The sequence below is a fragment of the Paralichthys olivaceus genome, chromosome 11 (assembly GCF_024713975.1).
Source record: "Paralichthys olivaceus isolate ysfri-2021 chromosome 11, ASM2471397v2, whole genome shotgun sequence".
In the NCBI taxonomy this organism is placed as follows: domain Eukaryota; kingdom Metazoa; phylum Chordata; class Actinopteri; order Pleuronectiformes; family Paralichthyidae; genus Paralichthys; species Paralichthys olivaceus.
Window position 1 is genome coordinate 20,013,986 of NC_091103.1, and position 23,197 is coordinate 20,037,182.

At 39.6% G+C, this 23,197-nt stretch overlaps 2 protein-coding genes across 3 annotated transcripts; one reads left to right on the forward strand and one right to left on the reverse strand.

The window, feature by feature from the left end:
• Nucleotides 1–2,894: 2,894 nt before the first annotated feature.
• Nucleotides 2,895–6,394, reverse strand: LOC138411995 (RIMS-binding protein 2). 2 transcript variants are annotated; one of them, XM_069534099.1, is made up of 5 exons: nucleotides 5,002–6,394; nucleotides 4,539–4,695; nucleotides 3,772–3,875; nucleotides 3,607–3,678; nucleotides 2,895–3,518 (listed from the first exon to the last, which is right to left on the reverse strand). In XM_069534099.1, exons 1-5 carry the CDS (start codon nucleotides 5,221–5,223, stop codon nucleotides 3,453–3,455), a joined length of 621 nt encoding a protein of 206 aa, XP_069390200.1. In that variant the 5' UTR covers nucleotides 5,224–6,394; the 3' UTR covers nucleotides 2,895–3,452. The 2 variants fall into 2 exon arrangements, with proteins under 2 accessions (XP_069390200.1, XP_069390199.1); XM_069534098.1 differs by having other exon boundaries at nucleotides 3,772–3,893.
• A 1,876-nt stretch (nucleotides 6,395–8,270) lies between these two features.
• ywhag2 (3-monooxygenase/tryptophan 5-monooxygenase activation protein, gamma polypeptide 2) lies at nucleotides 8,271–15,304 on the forward strand. Its single transcript, XM_020088523.2, has 2 exons — nucleotides 8,271–8,611; nucleotides 11,968–15,304. The coding sequence occupies exons 1-2, from the start codon at nucleotides 8,525–8,527 to the stop codon at nucleotides 12,622–12,624; spliced, it is 744 nt and encodes a 247-aa protein (XP_019944082.1). The 5' UTR covers nucleotides 8,271–8,524; the 3' UTR covers nucleotides 12,625–15,304.
• The last annotated feature ends 7,893 nt before the right edge of the window (nucleotides 15,305–23,197 follow it).

Below are 23,197 nucleotides of genomic sequence, written 5' to 3' on the forward strand. Positions count from 1 at the left end.
TGAGGCTAAAAAATATTCACCTTTAAAAATCTGTTGGTTATATTTTTGAAAGATTTCTCCATTACAGACTACAGCTCGCCTGGATATATTTCAGTGTCACCTCCACTAACATCCACAAAGTGGCAGCACCAAGCCAACTGTATGGTTTCAGGTAGCAGTTGGATTGTGTCATGAATGTCCCCAGACTTTTTATTTCTATCTTGAGGAGTCATGAGGAAGTTTCATCTTTTGTGGCAACAATCATGATGTAATGAGAAAGAAAAAGAAAAAGAAATGTTGGATACTAGGTGCAGAAACACAGCTGGTAGAGTCATAGGTTCCAGCAGATGCTCCCAACTGTAAAATATGATTCAGTCAAAAGCTCTTAATGACATTGGTTGAATAATACACATTATATTAATTTGCAACGCTACTGTTACATAGGAGATAAATATTGATTTCCTGTCTTTGATCGATCATCAAAGGTGAAACATAATTCAATCAGTCCTAAAGTGTGACCTGCAGGATTATACCCACTGGTGTCATTAGATGCTGCGCTTGTTTTTGGCACCCTGACGTTATCTATATCACCTTAAGTACTCAAGCAGATCACTTTGGATATAATCCCATGTTGCACAGGAATAGATGTCTGATGCAAGCACAGCATCAGTGCTGAGATAATCTGAAGGATGCACAGTCATGGTCGCCTGCTGCAGAGCTCCATCCCCTGCTCTCTTGGACAAGAGACAAAAGCATGTGTGTGCATGTGTTATTCATCGCGGAAAAGGCTAAGCACCTGATTCCCTGCAGAAAATTAAATTTTGTTATCAATACCTGCATTTGCAAGCTTGCCTGTGTGCATGTCTTTTCTTTTTTCTCACAAGGACAGCTTTTCTCGGTTTGTGCAAAGAGCCCATCCCCCACTTCCTCTTATTTCTCTTGGTGTGACTCTGAGGTTTGTGTTGTCGTGACAACAGAAGGCACAGGCTCGTCTCTTGTCTATTTGCAAAGTTTCTGTTGTTGCAAGCATATTGCACATTTGCTGCCAGGATAGGGAAGAGCCTCACACCACCATCCCCCACCCATACCTCATCAGATACATGCAGGCCTGAATGAGTTCTCAGAAATGTAAAGGAGATCTGAAGCTTCCTGTTATCAGCACAGAACATTTTAGACTAAGAGTAACACTGAAAAACAATATGTGATGTGATTCTCATTCTCAATTTGCTAATAAACATTTAACAGCTCCAGCATCTTTACATGAGCTTCCACAATCTAATTTCAGTCTGTTGAAAATCTTTGATTTATCATAATATTTGTATCTTCAGTCAATGTATGCCTTTAACTGCTGCATCTATTTCTATGGAACACGTTCGCATCAATTATTATCTGGATCAATATTTATCTGCTTTAGTGCCTAACTACTTTTTTAAAAGCAGGTGTCGTCTCATCACTGTACTGTTTGTCCTTAAAAGGGATGAGCTCACGCTGCAGTGGTGCAGTACGGCCAGTCGTAATGGGCGTAGGCTTTGAATTTAGGCTTTTAATAAGTGTGTGTGTGTGTGTGTGTGTGTAGACAGATTAAATATGTGCACTTCACAAATTATAAGTTAAATTCTGAGACACTGGTACTTTGCGAATCTCTATTACTGTAATAATTCAATTCAATTTTATTTGTATAGTGCTAAATCATAAAAGACATTATCTCGAGGCACTTTACAAAGAAGGTCGAGACCTTAGGAATTATAGAGAAACCCAACAGTTCCCACAATCAGCAGCACTTTGGCAACTGTGGAGAGAGGAAACTCCCCCATTAACTGGTGAGAGGAGAAAAATGGGGAAGAGAGGAGAGCTGGGTGAAAAAGACAGGAGAGAAGAGAGAGAGAGATGGGGGGATGGCAAGGAGAGGGGGAGAGAGAGGAGAGGGAGACCAGGAACTGTTAATACTATGAAACGTGTTGATTTATATATAAGAATATAAAAGATATATAAATAATACTATGAAACATGTGGTGATGCACCTCCAGAAATGTAAAGTAGTTGGACCGATAATCACCCGCAGCAGCTACAAGTTCATTTAACAACAAAAATTGCCCTCTGGTCTGTGTGAATGCAGACACATGCATGTGCATTCACTTCCCTGTATGGAGACTGTGTGTGTGTGTGTGTGTGTGTGTGTGTGTGTGTGTGTGTGTCAGAGCTTTTCCTGTTTAAACCACGTGGCCCAGACAGGGTTAATAAAAAGATCACGTTCACTTCTGGGTTTTCTTTCTTCTGCTGAGTCCAGACACTGGTAAGACCTTGACAGCAAGTAACTTTTTACAGTAACATCTAATTGCTAATTTTGTTTTAATTGTTTTATACTTCCTGTAAAACATCACTAACGTACTAATATACAGGAAAACTTTTTCTCATGACTGTCCTATTTCAGCATTTTATTTGGCAACAATGTTGAAGGTGCAGTTGATGGAAAAAGTTCACGTTTTTCATGTTTCTGTTTGAACATGTTCCTTGTGTCATATCTAATTTGTGAACACTTGACATTATTCAACCCATTGTGACTTCAGCATTCAGGGTGAAGCGACCAGGAGCTACTGATGTACAGTGTTGTCACCCATAAAGTAGAAAGCACTACTAAACTTCTCTACACAGTGTAGTGTTTCCTACTTTATGGATGAGTATACTGATGGCTGCAGAGGATAAAAGAAGAGACCAGCAAGTTGCATGAAAGCTTTTTAGAACCATCAGGAAATCCGGTTTAATTTCTCTGTTGTTTCCTTTTAAGATTTATGGTAATTTAATTTATCACAAAATCATATGATAATGGTGAGACTAACATTTTTTGGATATGCAGTAAAATCTTGTACCAGTACAAACAAGTAGCTGAGACGTGGTTAAAAGAACACAGGCAAACGTTGGAACTTTTTTAATTTTTATTTTATGGTTACACTGGAAACATAATCAGAACATTAACAATTTCCTTTATGTACAATTTTTGCTGTATTTGTTTTTACATTAAAGTTGCTGTAAAACTCAAAAAATTAAAAAAAATATTTCTTCCTATGAACTCCTGTATGAGCTGATAATATAAAATGTACTGTATAGACAGAGTATAAGGCAAATATACAACTAATACACTAGGGTCTGCAAAAACTGAGACTTTAAGTGTATTATTAAGGCTAAAATAATCTATATATTGGGAACAGGTTTTTTTACAATTAAATATTAAATTTTATCTTTTTGCAAAGTCAGACAGTTACTCATGTTGGGTTTTGGTTCAAAGTGACTTTTAAACATAATTTTTGTAATTTTCAGTTTTTTGTTTTCTGTAATAAATGATTTGTTATTTTATACAATAAAATATATTTTCTGAGATTTGTATGATGAGTTTTCTCTTTGCAGAACCTGGAACAACACAGGTATGGTTAAGACTTGGCATCTGTAGCAAACATTGTGTGTCCTGGCATTTTCTATTAATCCCACGGAAATGGCTGCAGGAAGTTTGATGGAACCAAACCTCGCCGTCCGTGCAAATCCCCCTGAAATTAAAATGAAAGTAAAAGCTTGTGTGAAAAAGCGTGAACAAAGCAGCTATAACTTAATTTAAATTGTAAAGATGATGCTCACAAAATAAAACCCATCTTGATCCATGTCACCTAACACATAAATAATGTCTCCTGAACGAAAGCCAAGTTCAGCCTGTAAGGGAATAAAAGTCAGGTTGAGATTTCTTTTAAAAAATTGATTATTAGAATAAAATCATGTGATTCATGAGGGATTGTTATAGCTTACTTCACTGTCCACGTTGGGTGAACTTTCCCATGGATCATAATCAAATAAGGCAACCATTCGTTGAACAACCAATTCATCAGAGATACTGGAAACATCGCTCAGATCTGGTGTTGGAGAAAAACCTGTCAAAATGCAAAAAAGCTCTCCTTGATTTGAAACTTAAACAAGATTAACGCTGAAGTAGAAAATCAGATAGCACACACATCAGTGAACACATCCGATCTGCTGATAAACCTGTCATAATGTTTCACATAAAGATTCGTGTATCGCTTTACTACTTATATGTTGTTGGATCTTTTTTTAGGTTTGGAAACTTGTGAAAGTTGAACACTGTTACAACAGGAAGCAGCTCAGTGCTCATTATACATCTGCTACATAAATAAATACACTTTTAACTTCACTTTATGTATATAATGACAATTTACTTTAATTTCATATGAAAAATATGATCAACTTATAAGATATGATATAATTATTCAATATTTACATATGAATCACCAATAAGAGAGATGAAGTAATAAAAACAGAAGAGCTCATGAAGTCTCAAGACAATATCTTTCAACTCGTCCTCTGTGTAAAAATTTTTTCTACTAAATCATCTTTAATTCAACACTCCTTTTGAAATACTATTACTTAGGATGCTTCAAGTACAGTTTGGTCATATATGGTATTTTACTGAAAATGATTTTTGAACGTATGGCTTTTAGTTGAAACAGTTCTGTCAGTGTGTTCCAGCAGAGTGTTGTGCAGAAGCAGGGGGTTCATACCCGTGTGGTCCACAGGGAGGAATCCCTGCTGCATGAGTAGATGCTTCAGGTACTCATCATCCACTGGGATCTCAGACACCATGTTACTTGGCACATAACCGGAGAGACCACCGGACTCCCCGTCATAGAAACCATCACAGTCTTTGTCTCCAAACACCTAACAGATGCAGAAACAGGCGTTTGGTTAAAACAAGTGAATGTGTGTGTATTTGCATGTTGCAACAGTTTTCAGCTTCAGTTATAAGGAGGCAACATTTAAAAACATTGACAGGAAACAGAAAAAAAAGCTCACGTCTTTGCACACTTTCATGTGGCCTGAATCTACAGCACAAACAGGAAACATCATCACGCTCTTTCAAAGAAGCTGATGCAATGAGAAAACACAACTCAAACTGAACTGTTCACTACAACGTGTAACTCGGACATGAAATTACAAAGGTAAGCGACGTCACATGGGTTTTACCTTGATTATCTGTCCTGGTACAAAGGGCAGCTCCTCTGCAGCGGTCTCATAGTTGGGAGACATTGCAGCAGGGTTGTATGGGTAAAGTGCCACAAAGAGTCGCACGGTGGGTATGGACACCTGGCTCGCAGTCTCAAGCTCCCATTCCCTGAGATCCTCCGGAGTGGCAAGCCTCACTTCATTGGGGTAAATCAAAACATCCAGCTCCAGCCTCGTCTCCATTGACAGCAGCTTGACCGCTCGACTGTCCACTTGGCAGACAGATGGCGGCTGTAGACAGAAGACCTCTCCTTACCCTTATCCTAATTTGAAGTAACTCAGCTAAGCAGAAGGACCAGTAATCCTCTTTGAAGGAAGTGGACATTGATTAGTTCAGCACTGCCTGTTGCACTACAAGACTGTACGTGCAAAGTAATGGGAGCAACATTTTTTCTGTATCGTTATCATTATGTTATATTATTTTATTAGGCTGCTTCTAACCGACATGTGGATACTGAGAGATGTCCTCATTTGTCTGTTAACAGATGCTTCAGCAAGAATTTGCTTTAGGCCTCCACTGATATGAGCCTCCAAGCTCCCGTTAGATTCCACCACCAACTCTCTAAATCAATATTATTTTGGTAAGGACACTTAGCCTTTAAGTCTTAGTTTGTGATAATTACACTTGTACATATGTCTCCAAACTGTTTCTGTCACTAAATATCCAACTAGAGGCCTTATATTGTATATTTACATGGCAAACAAGTCTTTCAACTTGTTTGCCATATTTGTGTCTCTGTAACTTTTAGTTCTGTGTCTTCTTCACTCATTCTGACTGTTTGGTTGTAAATAAAGGGTTAAAAGAGTTGAAGAACAGTAACCTTTGTGTTTGATAAATAGCTAGTAATGAAGGGTGCTAAACAGAATTGTAAGGAATCAATTTCCCCCAAAAATACTTGACTTTAAATGAGAAATAGACTGATAAAAGTAATAGAATACATTGACGCATAGGGATACTTTCAGATTTTATGCATAGTTTCAGGTCTTATAGGCCTGACTTCATCTACTCGGTAAGAAATAAAATACTCAAGCAACAAAAAAACAGAAGAGTAAAACTAATTATCCTTCTATAGATCAACTACTATAGGTACAATATTCATATGTGATTAAGTGTGAGGGAGCAGCGATTTTATAAAAATCTTTTGGAACCAACTCTTTCTGTCAGTGACTTGACCCAGTTTACGTGTGGCTGAAAGTCAGCACTTCCTTTCTTGAACTCAGAGCAGGTCAGCAGGTGATAATCTCCTGCTGCGGAGGAAGGGAAAGGTTTAACGAATCAGTGTGTGTGTGTGTTGGTTTATACGTTTTCTACTTGACACCAAGTGTTTGCTTTAAGAAAATAAAATCTATCGCTGTTCAAGTTGGTTCCTTCATTTGTATCTTAACTGTAATTCTAATTTAAGTTGACTCACCCCTCGGCCTTTGGTTTTATTTATCTCATAGGGGAAATGCCGACAATCGTCCCAAAATGAATAAATAAAGTTGAACTGTATTGAATTGTCCTCTGCCCCTGAGGTTATTCTAGGTCAGAGCTTCTAACCTGATAATGGTCTCTTGGTGAGAAAACATCTTACCATAGAACATCCCATCCTCACAGACTTTCACTTCCATTTTTGTCCAGAAGAGGACGCTGTAAGCTACTTTCTCTTCATCTACTACTTCCTCTATATCTATATCTAAAGTAACTCCTACAGCTAAGTTGCTAAAGGACTCTATGCAAAGATTTGAATGACTCATTGAGCTGACCAGATTCCTATGGAGTAGAGGAATTATTTAGATCTTTTTTTAATTAAAGTAACCCTTTTTAAAAAAGTACCCCACAAAAATGTGCTCTGGGCCTCCACTGATACGATCCTCAAAGCTCACGTTAGGTTCCACAGCCAACTCTGACAGGCTCTGTCTCCAGAGACTGAAAATGAGCACCAATTTCAACCTGTGGAGCTGGTTCCAGGTAAAATTCAGAGTTTCATCGTGATATAAGTCCCTAGTGCAACAGCAATGTAGCCTCACTGACGTATTTGTAATGATTCTTTAGCAAATATTTTAACTCAATTGCACAGAAGAAAAATCTTGATCTGGTTTTGGATGCACTCGTTGTTGGTTTGTGTCTTTACATTGGATTTATTGACAACTTCTACCTTCAATAAATATGAATCATTCTGGAACATCATTTCCAATTCAGTGCAAAGAAGTACAGCTTTGCAATTGTGTTAGTCATTATATAGAGAAGCTCTGAAACTGCACTTTTCTCCACCACCTCAAAATGAGTTTTCATAGATCATCAAATTCTATATTTGACTGCAAATTGATGTATTAAAAAATATACAAAACAAACATGAATAAATATAAAGACTGCTCCTGCTTCTTCTTCTATTTCTTAAACACCAGCAGCAAACTGATGTACGAGCAAAGTGGTTCACATAAAGGTGGTGTCATTAATATCATTAATATTAAACAAAGCACTAATTTGCAATATGCTTTATGTGAGACTGTACCTTGCATGTAAACCTGCTTCTTTACCATCAACTTCTTGTTCTTCACTAGCCTGTGAGCTTGTTTTAAACAGCAGGCTGCGTTTGACACATTTGGCACGTCAGCTTTGGCCTTTTTCAGCTTCACTTCCCTTTTCTGTTCTCCACCAGGTCTTTTCATTCTCCCCTTCCTCACTTACATCCCGTGATGTCATTCAAATAATGTGTGACGTTCTGCGTCATCATGCTTAATACAAGTCGGTCATGATTAAGTTAGCCTACATCTGGAAGCTGTAGTGTCATTCTCTCTTTTTAAAGAGATTATGTCGCTGGTGCTTTCAGCAGAACAAGCAGAACAACCAACCAACAATCTTCCCATGCCTCCTGACTGTCCACTCTGAGTCTCCATGGGTTAGCACCTGGCAAATCTGCAGAAATGATGTGACGTCATGATGCCAGCATGAACCAGGACCTCAGAGGAATGTTTCCAATGGGCTGTGAAATTTATTCCACAAAGATCCAAGGCCACACCCATGATGAGAACAGTTCTTTTAGTGCTCAGAGAGTACAGATTCTATAGGCCTCCCTATGATCAGTCTTATCAGGCTCCTGACTGCTCCTGGCTGCAGTGTGGCACACAGGACTCCATTTCCCACAGGGCCTTTCGCCCAGAGCTGCTCCCTTGCACCCATCCGTCCCTGTACGCCTGGCCCCTCTGGTTCCCATGTACGGGGTGTTACATCACTGGGACAGACACCCACCTTTCTGAGAGATGACGCAGCTGAGGGAGAGTGAGCGAGGAGGAAGGGAGGAGGGAGGGAGGAGGAAGGGAGAGAGAGAGAGAGAGGAGAGGGTGTCCCGTCTGCGCGGAGCATAGACAGACAACAGGGAACAGCTGCAGCGTGAGGCTCGCGTAGGATTTCACTGCATTGCGATTGAAAATATCAATCATTTCATCCCCAAAAAGCCGAGTAGAAGCGGCTCTGCACAGCAACCAAACCTCATCCACAAACATGGTCGACCGCGAGCAGCTGGTGCAGAAAGCCAGGCTGGCTGAGCAGGCTGAGAGATACGATGACATGGCTGCAGCTATGAAATCGGTAAGTTCATTCAGAAATCATCGTGAATATGACACAGACGCGTGTGAAGTGTGTGTTTTTTAACCGCTGCTCTGCGTGCGTAAAAGGCGCGTCCAGCTGTCTCCACCGCTGAGTTTGTGGCTGGGTCTCACTCGAAATTACCGCACTAAACAAGCAAGGATCACAGGAAAATGTTATAATCAACGTGTTAATTATCTTCTCCCGACTTCATCCACAGCCCAGTGTGTTTTATTTTATTAGTTTTCTGACGAGGAGAGTCCAAATCGTCTGCTCCTTGGGCGGTGCCTTTCTGTCAAGGCACTTTACAATGAAAACGCGCACCGGCCTGATCTCGATGCCTCAGTTAATAAGGGGGCTCTTATCATATAATGGTCCCTGCTCCATTGTATGTGCTGCGCCCCCCCCCCCCCTCCACTTTTGTCACCCCACCTCCCCTCCTTCCATTATACTGAATTTATCAGCGCCTCTGCTGCTTGGAGCCATGTGAGGTAGGTTGCTCGGAAAAAGCCTATCAACTGCTGCTACCCCCTCCTCCTCCTCTTCTTCTTCCACCTCCACCTCCTCCTCATCCTCCTCCACCTCCTTTCTTTGTCACATTAATTAAAATGATATGCATTATCAGCATCTGCCTATGTATCCCTGTAGAATACAAGACTTCATGTGCTTCACTCAAAGAAAGAAATCCCCCACAAAAGGAGTCTTGAAGCTGCTCTTTCCTCCAAACAAACGTAGGAGGCAGTAGAATCTCTCTAGAATATTCTTTGTCATATTGCAGTGAGTCAGTATGATCAGATTTGATTGTAGCCTTTGTTTCCACCTCGCTCGTCCACTTTATTCCTCATATTTCTCCACGTCTCAATCTGGGGATATATGCACATTCCTCCTGATATCCAGCAGCAATTCAACACCATTGTGGGTTAATGAGTCTGATGAAGTTTTGTTGTATTGGAGGCATAGAGGGCGATGGATGGCCTGGCTGTAGCAGAATTCTCAGCTCTTTTTTGTCAGCGGACATAGCCCTGTCTGTTTTTCCTCTTCTTCTTTTTTTCTTCTCCTTCCTTGTCTGTCCCCTTAAGAAATTCTGGGAGCTTGATTCACCAGTAGGTTAAAAAAAACTGCTGTGTCACACCAGCTCATACTGGAACCAATTGCACCCTGGGAGTGGCCCAGTTTGAGGTCACGTATGATCAGAAACCATCATATGTTCTTTAAAGAGGAAGAACATTGTGTCTTAAGCTCCTCAGGAGAGATTGAGCGAGTCCCCCGTGGATCGTTTGTCATCGAGGGTTTCTGGTTGCAGGAGGTGGGATGATGTGTGTGCAGAGAGGGATTCCTTTCCCTTTAAACAATCTGCCATGTCAGTGCGGTCCAAACTGGGCCCTTTTGCAGGGGTGTGTTCTCTTATTCTCTAATCAAAGGGAATCCCTTGCCATTGCGGCCAGTTATGACAAAAACGAGAGGCTGTCACCTTTGTGTTCCTCAGGAACAATATGTCTGGATTATTTTCATGTCAACAACCTTTTATGCAGCTTTATAAGGACATGCTAAGGTGGCAGCTAACAGTTATTTCCCATGGTCATCTCTCATATCTTCATTTGTTTATCCAAAACTCAGATTTTTTTTGCCAACTCTTTGTACAAAATATGCGCATTTATGAAGCAAAAACTTTTTTTTCTATTTCCCATAATAAAACCCTGATTGATTATTAATTTTGTGGCCTATTTATTTTCTGTCAAACAGCTAAATTGGTAATCAGCTAATATTTCCGCTCTAGATTACATGTTAGTGTTTAGCTATTGATCGTTATTGTTTTGTATTATAAATTATTGTCAGCTAAGAATATGATACATATCTGTGTCAGTCACATCCATCCATCCAGTCTCATCAGTAAATCATCACAACTCGAAGCGGCACAATATGCTTCCTAATAATCACTTAATTATATTTAATGATGTATCGGTCATTAGTGTAATAGAAATCTGCTTCCTTTTACGGTAAATGTCACACATATTGATGTGTGCTTCAGTTTTTTGAAAGACAGATGAAGGCCACTCCATCTCTACAGGTTCAACCCTCCTCTTCATCCACTCAGCTGTGTGACGTCGGCGATCCTGCACCATCTTTGTGCTCCTCTGTCTGAGCAGAGAATGTCAGAACTGAGAAATGTGAAACGTTTGCACATCAGGGAGATTTTCAGATTAAAAACACCCTCAAGGTTAAAATATTAGAAGCCTATTTCTATCAGTATATTTCAGTGCAGTCATTGATCTGACAAGAGCCATGTTCCAATGCTGGGCTGCTGTTCCAATCAAATAAGCCTGAGTGATGTGTCCTTTTTATAGCAACGAACGCTCTTTGACGACTACCTGACTGTCGTGCAGATCAGTCAAAATCTAAATTTAACAATCGAGCTGAGTGTGATGTCATGGTGTGGTGTTTTATACAGGTAAAAAGGTCAGTTACAGCCAGAGAGAAGGTCACTGGGACACGTTAACCGCCTGTGCAGTGATGGTTTTCATTTACAGTGCAGCTGCCCCTCAAGTGCTTGTGGGAACATTTTAGCCACCTCCAGCCCTCCTTTCACCCACTACCCCCACCCCCACCCACCCTTCTTCCTGTCCCAACCTCCCCCCGCTGCTGCCGACTATCTTGAATATCATTTCTCACTAGCTAGCATAAGCTGTTGTCCACGTGACAGCTGGAGCTACTGGTGCACTAAATGAATGGATTGCCATGGAAACTGGGAATTGTACATGACAAGTGAAATATTGCTCATCTTCTGTCTGCTGCGGACTATAGCGTTACTCCAGATCCTTTCATGCACAAACACTGTGTTTTGTTATAATTGGGGCTGAATGATGATAATTGTTATTTTCATCATTGTTTTATATTTCGATAATTTTCTTTATTACTTGGTTAGATCATTGGTTTGTGAGGAAAAGTGTATACTGTATTCCGGAGGTGAATGTGACTTCCTTTGTACATTTTCTTGGGATTTTTACGGCTCACAGACAGTTGGACTCTATTCAAGGGCGTTGCAGTTCATGGTTGGCGTATTAACCCCCAAGCTGCAGGGACGGAGATGTCCCTTTAGCTATTGCAGTTTTTTTGGTCCAAATTTTAAAACAAAGAAATATAGCTAAAACACTTGATTTAGCAAAGCTGGTGTATTCAGCTGTTATGGCTTAAATAGCTGCCAATGTATTTTCTGTTGTTCCATCAATTGTTTAAAAAATAGTAATAATGCTTTTCGCACATTAAATGTTCTTATATCGATTGTCTATAATGTATATCCAGTGTAGTGTTGTTTCAGCTCCTAATTTTTGGCTAAATGTTCCATTTTCTCCATCTTCCAGGTAACAGAGCTGAACGAGGCCTTGTCCAATGAGGAGAGGAACCTCTTGTCTGTGGCTTACAAGAACGTGGTTGGTGCCCGCCGCTCCTCCTGGAGGGTGATCTCAAGCATTGAGCAGAAGACCTCAGCCGATGGCAATGAGAAGAAGATTGAGATGGTTAGGGCCTACCGGGAGAAGATTGAGAAAGAGCTGGAGGCCGTGTGCCAGGATGTGCTCAACCTCCTGGACAACTTCCTGATCAAGAACTGCAGCGAAACACAGCACGAGAGCAAGGTGTTCTACCTGAAGATGAAGGGCGACTACTACCGGTACCTGGCTGAGGTGGCCACAGGCGAGAAGAGAGCCACCGTGGTGGAGTCGTCAGAGAAGGCCTACAACGAGGCCCATGAGATCAGCAAGGAGCACATGCAGCCCACCCACCCTATCCGCCTGGGCTTAGCTCTCAACTACTCTGTGTTTTACTACGAGATCCAGAACGCCCCGGAGCAGGCCTGTCATCTGGCCAAGACCGCCTTCGACGACGCCATCGCCGAGCTCGACACCCTCAACGAGGACTCCTACAAAGACTCCACTCTCATCATGCAGCTGCTCCGAGACAACTTGACACTGTGGACAAGTGATCAGCAGGATGACGAGGGAGGGGAGGGCAACAATTAAAGAGAAACCACACTTCGAAAAAAAATATGAAGGGCCGGTGGACTTTGGCAGCCGCTTTTGCCGATGATACTACCGCAGCAGCAGTTCTTTATTTTTCCATGTGTTAAAAGAAAAGAATCAAAAGAGAGGTGAGAGTGGAGGTTAAATCTTAGTTTAAATATATATAGAAATATATATACAGTTGAAAGGGGCCTCCGTCTTCTTGATTTTCTCTTTGACATTTGCCAAAACCACTGATATGTCAGTCAATCAGCCTGAAGTGGTTGTTGTTGGATTGAAATGGCAGCCTCACACTGGCATAGGAACTGATCTTGTTCTGTCAAGATAAGCTGCTTAGTTAGGTTTTCGCGTGATAGAGATGCATTTGAGTCACTTGAGAGAGAAAATGCTTGAATGGGAATGCCTCACAAAAACTAGTTTGCATTCATTCCAGCAGTTGTCTCCATACAGTATGAGAACGGGCCCTGAAAGGAATGGATGTTAAACTCACACCAACACTGAGAAAAAAGAAAAGTTTCAAACTGATAAAAATAAAAAATCTAATTAAATATCCCCCAAATTTTAAAGGATAAATTACATGGGAGCGTTAATTAAGAATGTTTAGATAAAACTGATACCCCTCCTTCTGTCTAAAGTGTATTTGGCATCTCACAGATTAGTCTGTTTAGTCACTGGAACCATAGATTCTTTTGGAGGTGAAGATTATTAAAGGCAGAGACTTAACGATATAAAATGATTTAAAAAAAAACAAGACAAAAAATGAAAATAAAAGCAGCTTCAGAGTTTGTGGTTTACTTCTGTGTTTGTTTTATTAAATGCACTTGCCTACAATACTGTTTCTTCAGTGTACGATGATGACAACAATAATATCGATTATTCAATATTGTGCATGCTGGTGATGTATTTATATACAGTAGCTTGACTTTATTAACTTATACTGTGCGTGTTAAGTATTCATATGATTGAGAAAACAGGCTTTGTCTGATGTTGATTTCTAATTTATTTCATTTTATGGTTTTTGATTTGCTATACCAAAATGGTGATCGTAAAATTGACACTGTAATGGGCGTTGCTATAGTGACATGCAATAGGTGTATTTAATTTGTTAATAAAAGGAAAAAAAAAGGAAAATAAAAACCCACCAGTGATCACTTAATCTTACCAGCTGGTGTTTGTCACGATGACGTATGATTATGATATATTTTGTTCTTTGAACAGTATTTCAGTACTTTTTTCTGTCATGCTATCCAGTTTTGATGATGGTGAAGTTTTCAGGCTCAATGTTTCTGTTATGATTCACAGACATGGACCATATTTTATTTCTGACAGTATACATTTTTTTTGTTTGTTTGTTTTTATACCTTTTAGCTGTTCCTGAGTGACAAAATATCTTGAATGTGAGTCATTATGTAGCAGTTGCACAAGAACCGAAATAATAGCTATGATAATAAAAAAGAATATGACTAAATTATACATGCACCATTTCTGTGGTGGTCTAGTGTATTGTTGTACTGTCACCCATAAGTACATTTGTTTTTAAGGGAAAACCATTTCATTGAGAACATGTTTTTAATGCTTTGTTTTGTGCCCTAAGTACAGTATGTGCTTTTTCTTTTTGTGCCTGTATTATTATTTAATATGCCTCATTTGCAAGTTAACCAGAAAAAATATATATATCTGCCAGTATTTTAAGTTCATGCAAGCATGTGTGCAAGATGTAACGCAACATTTTCCCATCAGTGGTTCAATGTGTCTGCTCTCTGTACAGCACACACTGTAGATATGAATATTCAACACCAATGCACAAATACAGTCACAGAGAAAACACAGGCGATTCACTAGAATTGGTTATTGATTAGTCAAATGTGAGAATTCACAAAACAAACATTTAGACACTACAGGAAGCTGCGCAAGAGCACAGAAAGCTGCTGAACTGATTTATCTTCATAATGCTGCTAGTTCTATAGATGATTATATTAATATATTCAGAGGGCAGGTTATTTTTCCTTATTAATGGCAGTTTAAGTGGACAGTTTTACTTTTTCTTCAGACGTGATTAAGAGAGAAACCAAAAGCCTTAAGGTCAGTCACACACCCTTCATGTTTGCCAATTATGTCACCATCATGAGTCAGCCTCCATGAGCTCACATCTATGTCACAGCTGCTTTGATTTATTTTTAACGTCGTATAAGGTTGGCGGTCTCGAAGGCTCTCCTGACGATTCACATAAGATCCCAATGCCAAACTGCTCACACAGCTTATGAGTATTGGAACAGAGTTGAATCCTGTACGATTTCATTTTTAAGTCAGGTGTTTTAAGTGCAAACTGAATATTTCTCACGTTTTTGTTTTTCTTTGTTTCAATATTTTTTGCAAAACCATGTCAGGAGACTTTCACTCATTGCCAAGAATACATGCATTGTGTTCCTTTTTAATTCTTTTCCTTTTCTCAGTGGTTTGTGTTTTAATTTTGTGTCATTATTTCAGATGTTGTTACTTGTCTCAGTGACAGGAAAACACAAATACAAGCTCTGACAAGGAAAGAATAAGATTAGATAGAACTGACCTACTGGAAATTAGCAAGCGGGGGGACAATAGCTGAAAATGGGAAATAAACTGTATGCTCTGAGGAAGTTTTGTTTGCCATCTGTTGCCCATTAAAGTTATTTGTTTATCTGTATTATTCTATATTTTCATTTCTTCCCATATTTTAGCCATTTACAGTCATCACCGGAAACACCGCAGCTCATTCTTTCTCATTTTCTGCGTTAACGACTGAGGAGACTTTCCACATTTCTGTCGAGGTGTACAGCCTACACATTGATCGAGAAAGTCAGTATGACCTTATGTAACCCGGTATAGGTCAGATAACTGCTGTGTGTGGTATGCGTGAGTATTTGCATCCATATCTGGAATGGTATGTGTGTGTGTGCTGTATGTGCCTGCACCACTGCATGCGTTGAGTGTCTGTGGCTGAACATATGAGATGGAGTCTGTATTAGCTGCAGTGCAGAGATGCTGCCAGCTCAGAGCACAACCACAGTATGTCTTATATGAGGCTCTTTGCTAATCATTAACTAAATTAGTGCACAGATGAGAGAAAGACGCTTATAAAAGACGACAGATTTTATGATCACACAGAAAAGCGCTGCAATAAAATAATAATAATAAAAAATCCTGCATCTCTTGATGAACAATGGATGGAGGGAGCTGCATGCTAAACGTTTCACTTTACATCCACGTAGTTTTACACCCACGGGTTGGGGGTTTATCTTGTTAATAAGCATATATGTGTTTCAAATTGGATTGATTGAAGCTGAAGTAGCGAGCTGCTGGATCATCCACCCTCAGACTGCAGCCTCCTGCTGCAGCTTGCTGCACTGAACCTTTCATGAGATGAAATTTTGTGCTTTGAACGGTCCTCCTTGCCAGCCAATAGCTGACAGGCACACTCTCTGCAGCCACCAATCCCGTTACTGTTGCTAGGGCTATAATAAGTATCCCACTATTAGCTGGCTCCTTGCTGCACTGCTCAGACACCTATTGCATCCTGTAAAAAAAATGAAAGCTCAAAGCACACAGGAGGTATTAGGATTCAGCACCAACCTATCTTCCAGCCTGTGTTTTAATACACTGCTACACTTTCAGAGACATTGGTGTCATCTTTATTAGTAAATGTTGGTGACATTACACACCCCAAAACACTGGGGCCTCCTGATGGTCATGTAATTCAATACCCAGCAGCTAAAAATTCAAGTTTGGGTTTTTCATGTCAAATTCAAGTAAAGTAAATCTACATTTCACATGAAATAACAAGCAATTCAAGCTAGTTAGTTACAATATACATATGTATCCAATTAAATCAGTTTATTTAATGGATGTAATCTAGATCCCTGGAGATGATGAAAGGTCACATTCACAGGATATGCACCAAACAGGAAAGTAATGCTGCCATGTTCCACTTACACAATAAACTGCTCTGTCAGATAACTTTCATTACATGAAACACTTTCTTCCCAAAGGGGAGGCCTGGATGTTCAGGCACAAGTGACCATCAAGCATAATTATGTCACCTGAAGGCGAATGTCCTCTATATCACCGCATCGATTTTCTCTTTTGCATCACTGGACAGCCACTGTGATGCAACTTTTCAACAGTCTTGTTGATAAGGTTTGAATAATATAAAAGAAACAATAAAAAAAGGAGCAATTTCATGAGCTCTTTACAGTTTGTCGAAGGATAGTTCAAGACCCCCCCCCCCCTTTTCTTTTTTTTTAGGTCAGGATGACGTATTCACGGGAGGGAAATGTAGGTTATGCATTGCATTTAAAGGAATAGTCTAACATTAGGATTTCAGCTTTCTTGCTGAGACTTGGAATTAATTGGTACCACTTTTAGATATGTTTGCCACTGCATGCAGCTGGTTGCTGTAGAAAGGTTTAGTCCGACAGTAACAATATTAACTTTTTGTAGCTATTTCAGTCAAATACAGTTTTGCAAATTCAATTTTCTCATGACAAAGTTGAACTCAACTCATACTTTTTTCTTCCTTTTATTTTACTTTGTACGTAGAGGTCTTAATAACAGTTGATCCACCACTTTCAACTGAAGTACTACAACAACCTAGATGGGTTACCATTTAATTAGACATTTGTGGTCCCCAGAGGATGAAACCTGACTTTGATTACCCTTTCATGTTCCCTCTAGCACCACTTGCTGGTTGACATGTTTTGCTTGTTGTGAAAAACCTTGGCAGTTAATTTGAGTCAACATGCAAAGGTAAGATGATAAACATGGTAAAAATCATATGTAGTAATCATCAACAGTACCAACTATAGCACAGTACAACTAAGTACAGCACTTACAGATCTGCTATCATAGCCAGAGTCTTAGTGTACTTTGAATTCAGTAGAGGCCCTAAGTTTTTTTTTTTTTTTATACATCTTTCTTGGTTATTTCTGGATTTTTAGTTTACCTGATTTTCTTTGGGCCAAGGTTTCAGATTCCATCCATCCCTTTTCTTCCACTTATCTGGGATCGGGTCGAGGAGGCAGGCATCTAAGTGGGATGTTCCAGACATTCCTCTTCCTAGCCATAGTTTCCAGCTCCTCCCTGGGGATCCAGATGCGTTCCAAGGCCAAATGAGATAATGCAGTCCCTCCAGCAAGTTCTGGGTCTAAGTCCAAGGTTTTCTGTACTTAATTCAGACAACATAAGTTCAGTGAATTCTGTCAATAAACGATGTCACATGGTCTGTTGTTGTAGTAGAACCCCTTACAAATCCAACCTCAGACAAATAAACAACTATCCATGGGCAATTTATTCTACAGAATTTCTTGATTTAAAAATCTGCACCACTCAAGTATTCATTCATGTTGGGTCCTCTACTCTCCACCTTGTGGCCCTTCTCTTCTAGAGAGACTATATAAAACATATTAAATCATGAAAGCAATTATCTGTCAATCAGCTCTGAGATCCTGGTTGGTCTCTTGGTGGAGAGTCAGTGGAAAGAAAATCTTTGCTCTGGGGACAAGAATGATGTGGCTAGTTTTGGGGCTGTGGGTCTTGCTGAATTGACTATACACTGATTGGCAGCAACAAGAGAACTTAAACCATTGTAACATTATAATAGAAATAACATTTTGGACAATCTTGAAACAGGATGGATAACTATTGATCGCTCTGGAATTCAGCCGAAACACAGCAGCTCAGGACCGATCAGGTAAAACCTTGGATTCATTCAATCACTGTTCTTTAGCACTGAGACCATGCAGACACGATGACACCATATTTCTGCAGCGCACACCCAACACAGACACTGATAAAACAGACACGTCAGAATTTTGAAAAGTTTGAGATCCGACACAACGTGATCTGCACCTCAAAGATGCTAAGAAGATAATAGCTGCACAGCTCCCGAAATATCAACCCATTAGAGAGAGGGAGGGAGTGGAAAAAAAAGAGACAGAGAGAAAGAGGGGACCGATGTAGAAGCAGAGAACGGAGACAGATCTATAAATAGGCCTCCCTGCAGCCTGTGAGTAGACAGTGAGTAGACCAGAGACATCAATGTGACAGCCTCTCCACTATAGACACTATCTGCCTCTGTATGGACCACAAGAGTTCATATCTTCAGTTACAGCCTGATTCATCAGTTTTTTCCTCCAACTGAGCAAACACATGAAGTCAAATTACACAGGTAACACAAACAATCAACAGTGATATCTGCTGTTTTAAAATTCTTTTCTTTGCATTACGTTACGATAAGATTTAGACCACTGCCGACTCTTTCAGGCACAGAGACAGCTGTTATGCATGACTGCTGCAAAATGAATTATTCATGCTAACATTTAGACTTTTATATTATTTAACGAAAAGTGCCACAGCGTTCTGCTGAAGGTTTTAAGGGACTATTTTAAGGAGCACTTGTCCCAAAACATTGCAGGATACATTGCATGTGATCTGATAGAAAGCCTCGGCATCAGCTACAACAATGCTGTCTTTTTGCTTCATTGTGTGGTTACATGTTATTCACACACCATAGGTGAGTATTCAAACATTTTTAAACTAAAATTAAATCACCCCTCCAATTGCTCCCCCACCATCTCGTCTCACAGCTACATCACACTTCATCTTCTTCCAAGGCCTCCCCATGTTCCCTGACAAAATAACACAAGCATGTTCAAACTCAATTATTACATAAGATATTAGGACTTTTTACTTTATTGAGAAAACAAATGATCATTATATCAACTTCCTCTAAAATATACTTTCAGAGGATGTTTTCTCTCTCACTGAGTATTTTCTTTTCATGCAACTTTATATTTCTACATTATAACATTCTTTTGAGTAGTAGTTCCTACTATCTAAGCTAAGTTTTTTAATTAACAGATCATAAAATAGGATCCCATTGTTAAAGTCTCGCAGACTATTAATTTACTAACAGCTTATGTAATGGTTTGCTGTTTTCCATTCAGATTCATTTAATAATTTTGATTTAGTTTGATTGATTTTCAGGCTGTTGGCTGGAGAAAAACTTCTTCAAGGTATCACCATTTTCTCATATTTTACAAACCGAACAATCACATTAATTAATGGAGAACATTTAGAAGCTTAATCAATTAGGAAAATAAATAGTTTACATCATCCTACAGACAGTTATGCATTAGCACTAATATAATGATATTACAGACACTGTGTACACTTGGAATGAAGTACTTTTACAGTGGGGTATACTTACTTTTAGTGTCTCATAATGTTGAAGACATTGTGAAGCAATATGTGAAGTTTAAGATGGTGAGACCAACTATTTTTACTAACAAATGTGCGTTAGACCTGTTCCAATATTACCGAATGGCTCTTATGATTTTGGGAAAGTCACTCGATCCTAAAGAATTCACATCCTCTCTGGATAGTCAAACAGTCGGAGTCAGCTCACTGTCAGAGGGGGTGACCTCTCCGTGTGACCTCCTCTGACAGAGCACTGACCGGGGGGGGTGATAGGGGGCGTCTGCAGCAGGGAGGCCTCACAGTGAACCAGTTATAATGTGCTAAATATAGCAGCATCTGTATTAGAAAGTTATTATTTGTTTCTTTTCAGCTCTGGTTTTTTTCTTAGGACTTTGCTCATAATCACGGATGTTGTCATACATGGATGAAATTATTTAATTTATATGAAATATGAAGTTTCTTTATTTGTTTGGTGATCTGTAAATGCTGGATTTGATAAATCCTTACAGAGCAGCTCTGAATGACATTTCTTCCTCTTTACTCTGCGTTGTGTGCGTCAGCTCCTCAAAGTGCGTCGTCTGTGAGTCCTTTTACCTTAAACACCGTCTAGCTAGTCGTGCTTTGTTTTAAAATTAGCCCTGCAGGTGCCAACTGGTTGACAAATTATATCTTCCAGTGTTTGTGGGTCTGCCTGACATTTGAGGAGGTGACTCATCATGAATGTGGGCATGGGGAGTTTCCTTACAGTACGAGGAAGAAGCAGGGGGAAAATAAAAAGAAAAGCCTCTCTCCACTATGACGCCTGGGAGAAATGTACAGTTCAGTTAACAATTGGTCAGTTGGGTCAGCTGCGGTGAAAAACAGGCAGAGGAAAGGAGGGAAGTCACATGGAGGCCAGTTGAGGCTACGGCTGTAAGACGTGGCGTGGTGAAAGGAATAGAGGGTTAACAGAGCGATGTAAGGGTCAGTGTTTAGCTAAATATCTGAGGCTGAACTGAAGCTGGCTCTAGATTTGGAAACTGAGGCGAGTCTGGGTGTGGAACCAGACGCTGAGGCAAAGTTTCCTCTGCCCATCAATGAAACAATGACACCACAGTTACAGCCCAGAAATAAAGGCCCTATTATGCATTTGAACATACATTAAACAGAATACAATACAATACTTTAGAATAGAATAGAATATTGCATTGCTAATCAGACCATGTGAGCCGAGGAAACAGAGTAATCGTACAGTGAAGTTATTACTCGGTATGAGCTCAGTATTGTGCTGTTGCATGGCAACAGTTTCCACAGAAATCTTTGCTCAGAAACACTCCTCGCTGGTCTTCACATAACTGCAACGAGCAGAAAAATGAGCTGAGTGCAGGAATACAAATGGTCTCATGAACCATTTTAGCTTGCATGGTCGAAGGGGTTGTATTTAGTGTATTTTAATTCAGCTAATATGGACACTGTAATGTGAGAGTTCATGTAATTCAATGATTTTATAACAAAGCCTTTTTGTTTTGGGCCTGCACTGTATCACAGTCAACCCAGGGTGCAGAATAAAGGCTTAGAAGATTGGACACTCTTATATATACAGTATATATATATATACAGTATAACATGCAAAACCACCCGTGTTACCAGTTGTACGATAATTATCGTACAATCTTAATGCACGATATACGATGATTTTATCATTTTGTGACACTTAGTATTATCAGTTGAAATCTGGATAGTAAAATAAGGATCACGTCTGTGCTTACACATATCTTCTCACATGACGCTTTCCAGCAAATCATGCATGTTTTGATGATGAATGTGAATATGGACCCCTAGGTCTGTATTTACGCATCTCTTCTCTCGTGACGGCTCGAGTCCTGTCAATACACGCTCAACCAATCACGAGCTGTTTTCCCCTGCTTCAAGTCATAATGCTAAGCTAAGCTAACCGCATGGTCTGTCTTTTGGATGGGGTTAAATGCTTCATTAGTACATTAATCTTGGCTAGGATTAGCTAAATCATGCTCAATTATTTCACCACGAATCAGTTACAATTAGATTTTTGTGGTTTTATCTTGAGCAGCAGATGTGTTCGATATCATTTTTGCTGTGCTGCAAAAAAACCCATGATCTTGTCAGTGCCATTGTTTCCTTTCCATCCTGATGATCATCAGATGTTCCACCTACCACACACTCCTCCACCTGCAGGCCGCCTCAGTGAAGCCTCTCCACAGCTGATGGTTTTTTGTGCAGACGCTCGGTGAACGGCAGTGCTGTGATGGCAACTGCCAGTGGCCCTCATGCGCAGGCATTTCACATTTTGCCGCATCATGCCTCCTCCTCCTCATCCTCTGAACTGAAACATCTATTTTCGCAGCACAATCAAAGGAGAGAAAATGAGCAGTGGTGGGATTTGCATTTGGCCAAATCCTCTAGTAGCCTATTAGTACTTTGAGTATTACATATTTCTGTTACTTCATACTTTATGTCGCCACATTTCCGAGGTAAATATTGCAGTTTTTTCTCACCTTTACCTTGCAGCTGTGGTGACTGGTTGATTTCCAGATTCAAATTGTGAATACAAGATATACAAAACAAAAACAAATTACTATGTGATAGCATAATATATTATATACTATTATAATAATATATCATAGCTTTAGCAAATCATCAGTATATAAAGTAGTTGGAATTAGCCCCACCTAATGCAGTATTATATAACAGTGTATATCATTGGTGTGTATTACTCTAAAATACTATAGTTTTGCACATGTACATTCTTTATACCACTTTTTGATGCTTACACTGTACGTTCACTTAAATGAGAATTCTAAATACATACATTTAAAAAAGTAAAATGTTTTTTTACACTGTGGTATTGCTACTTATACTGACATATAAAAAAAATATTTCTTGTACTTCTCCAACTGGAAGTTTTAAATGAAAAAAAAGAAAGTTATTGCTGTCATCAGGGTCTCAAACTCAGGGCCTATTTACTCACAACACCATGCTGCACTCTTCTGGTCTGGAGAGTAAAGTGCATTTCTTACTGTAAGGCATTGAAATCAGGCCTTGGAAATAAATCTGGCTGCAGGTTTGGTGTTTAAAGATGTGAGATCCTTAGTGTAGCCCCAGAACATCTCTGGAGGTTTAAGAATGCACAGTGATGTAGGAATATGTATTTATAGGCAGATTGAATAGCATTTTTAAGAAATGTAATGGTAAAATACCTCAAATCTTGTGCAAAAGAAAAGCACAGAGTGTTGCTGAATAGGTTGATAAGGGAATCTAAGGACAGAAAAAAAATTAAAACAATACACAGGCTGTCACAAGGCTGCCATCTAGTGTTTCAGCAATA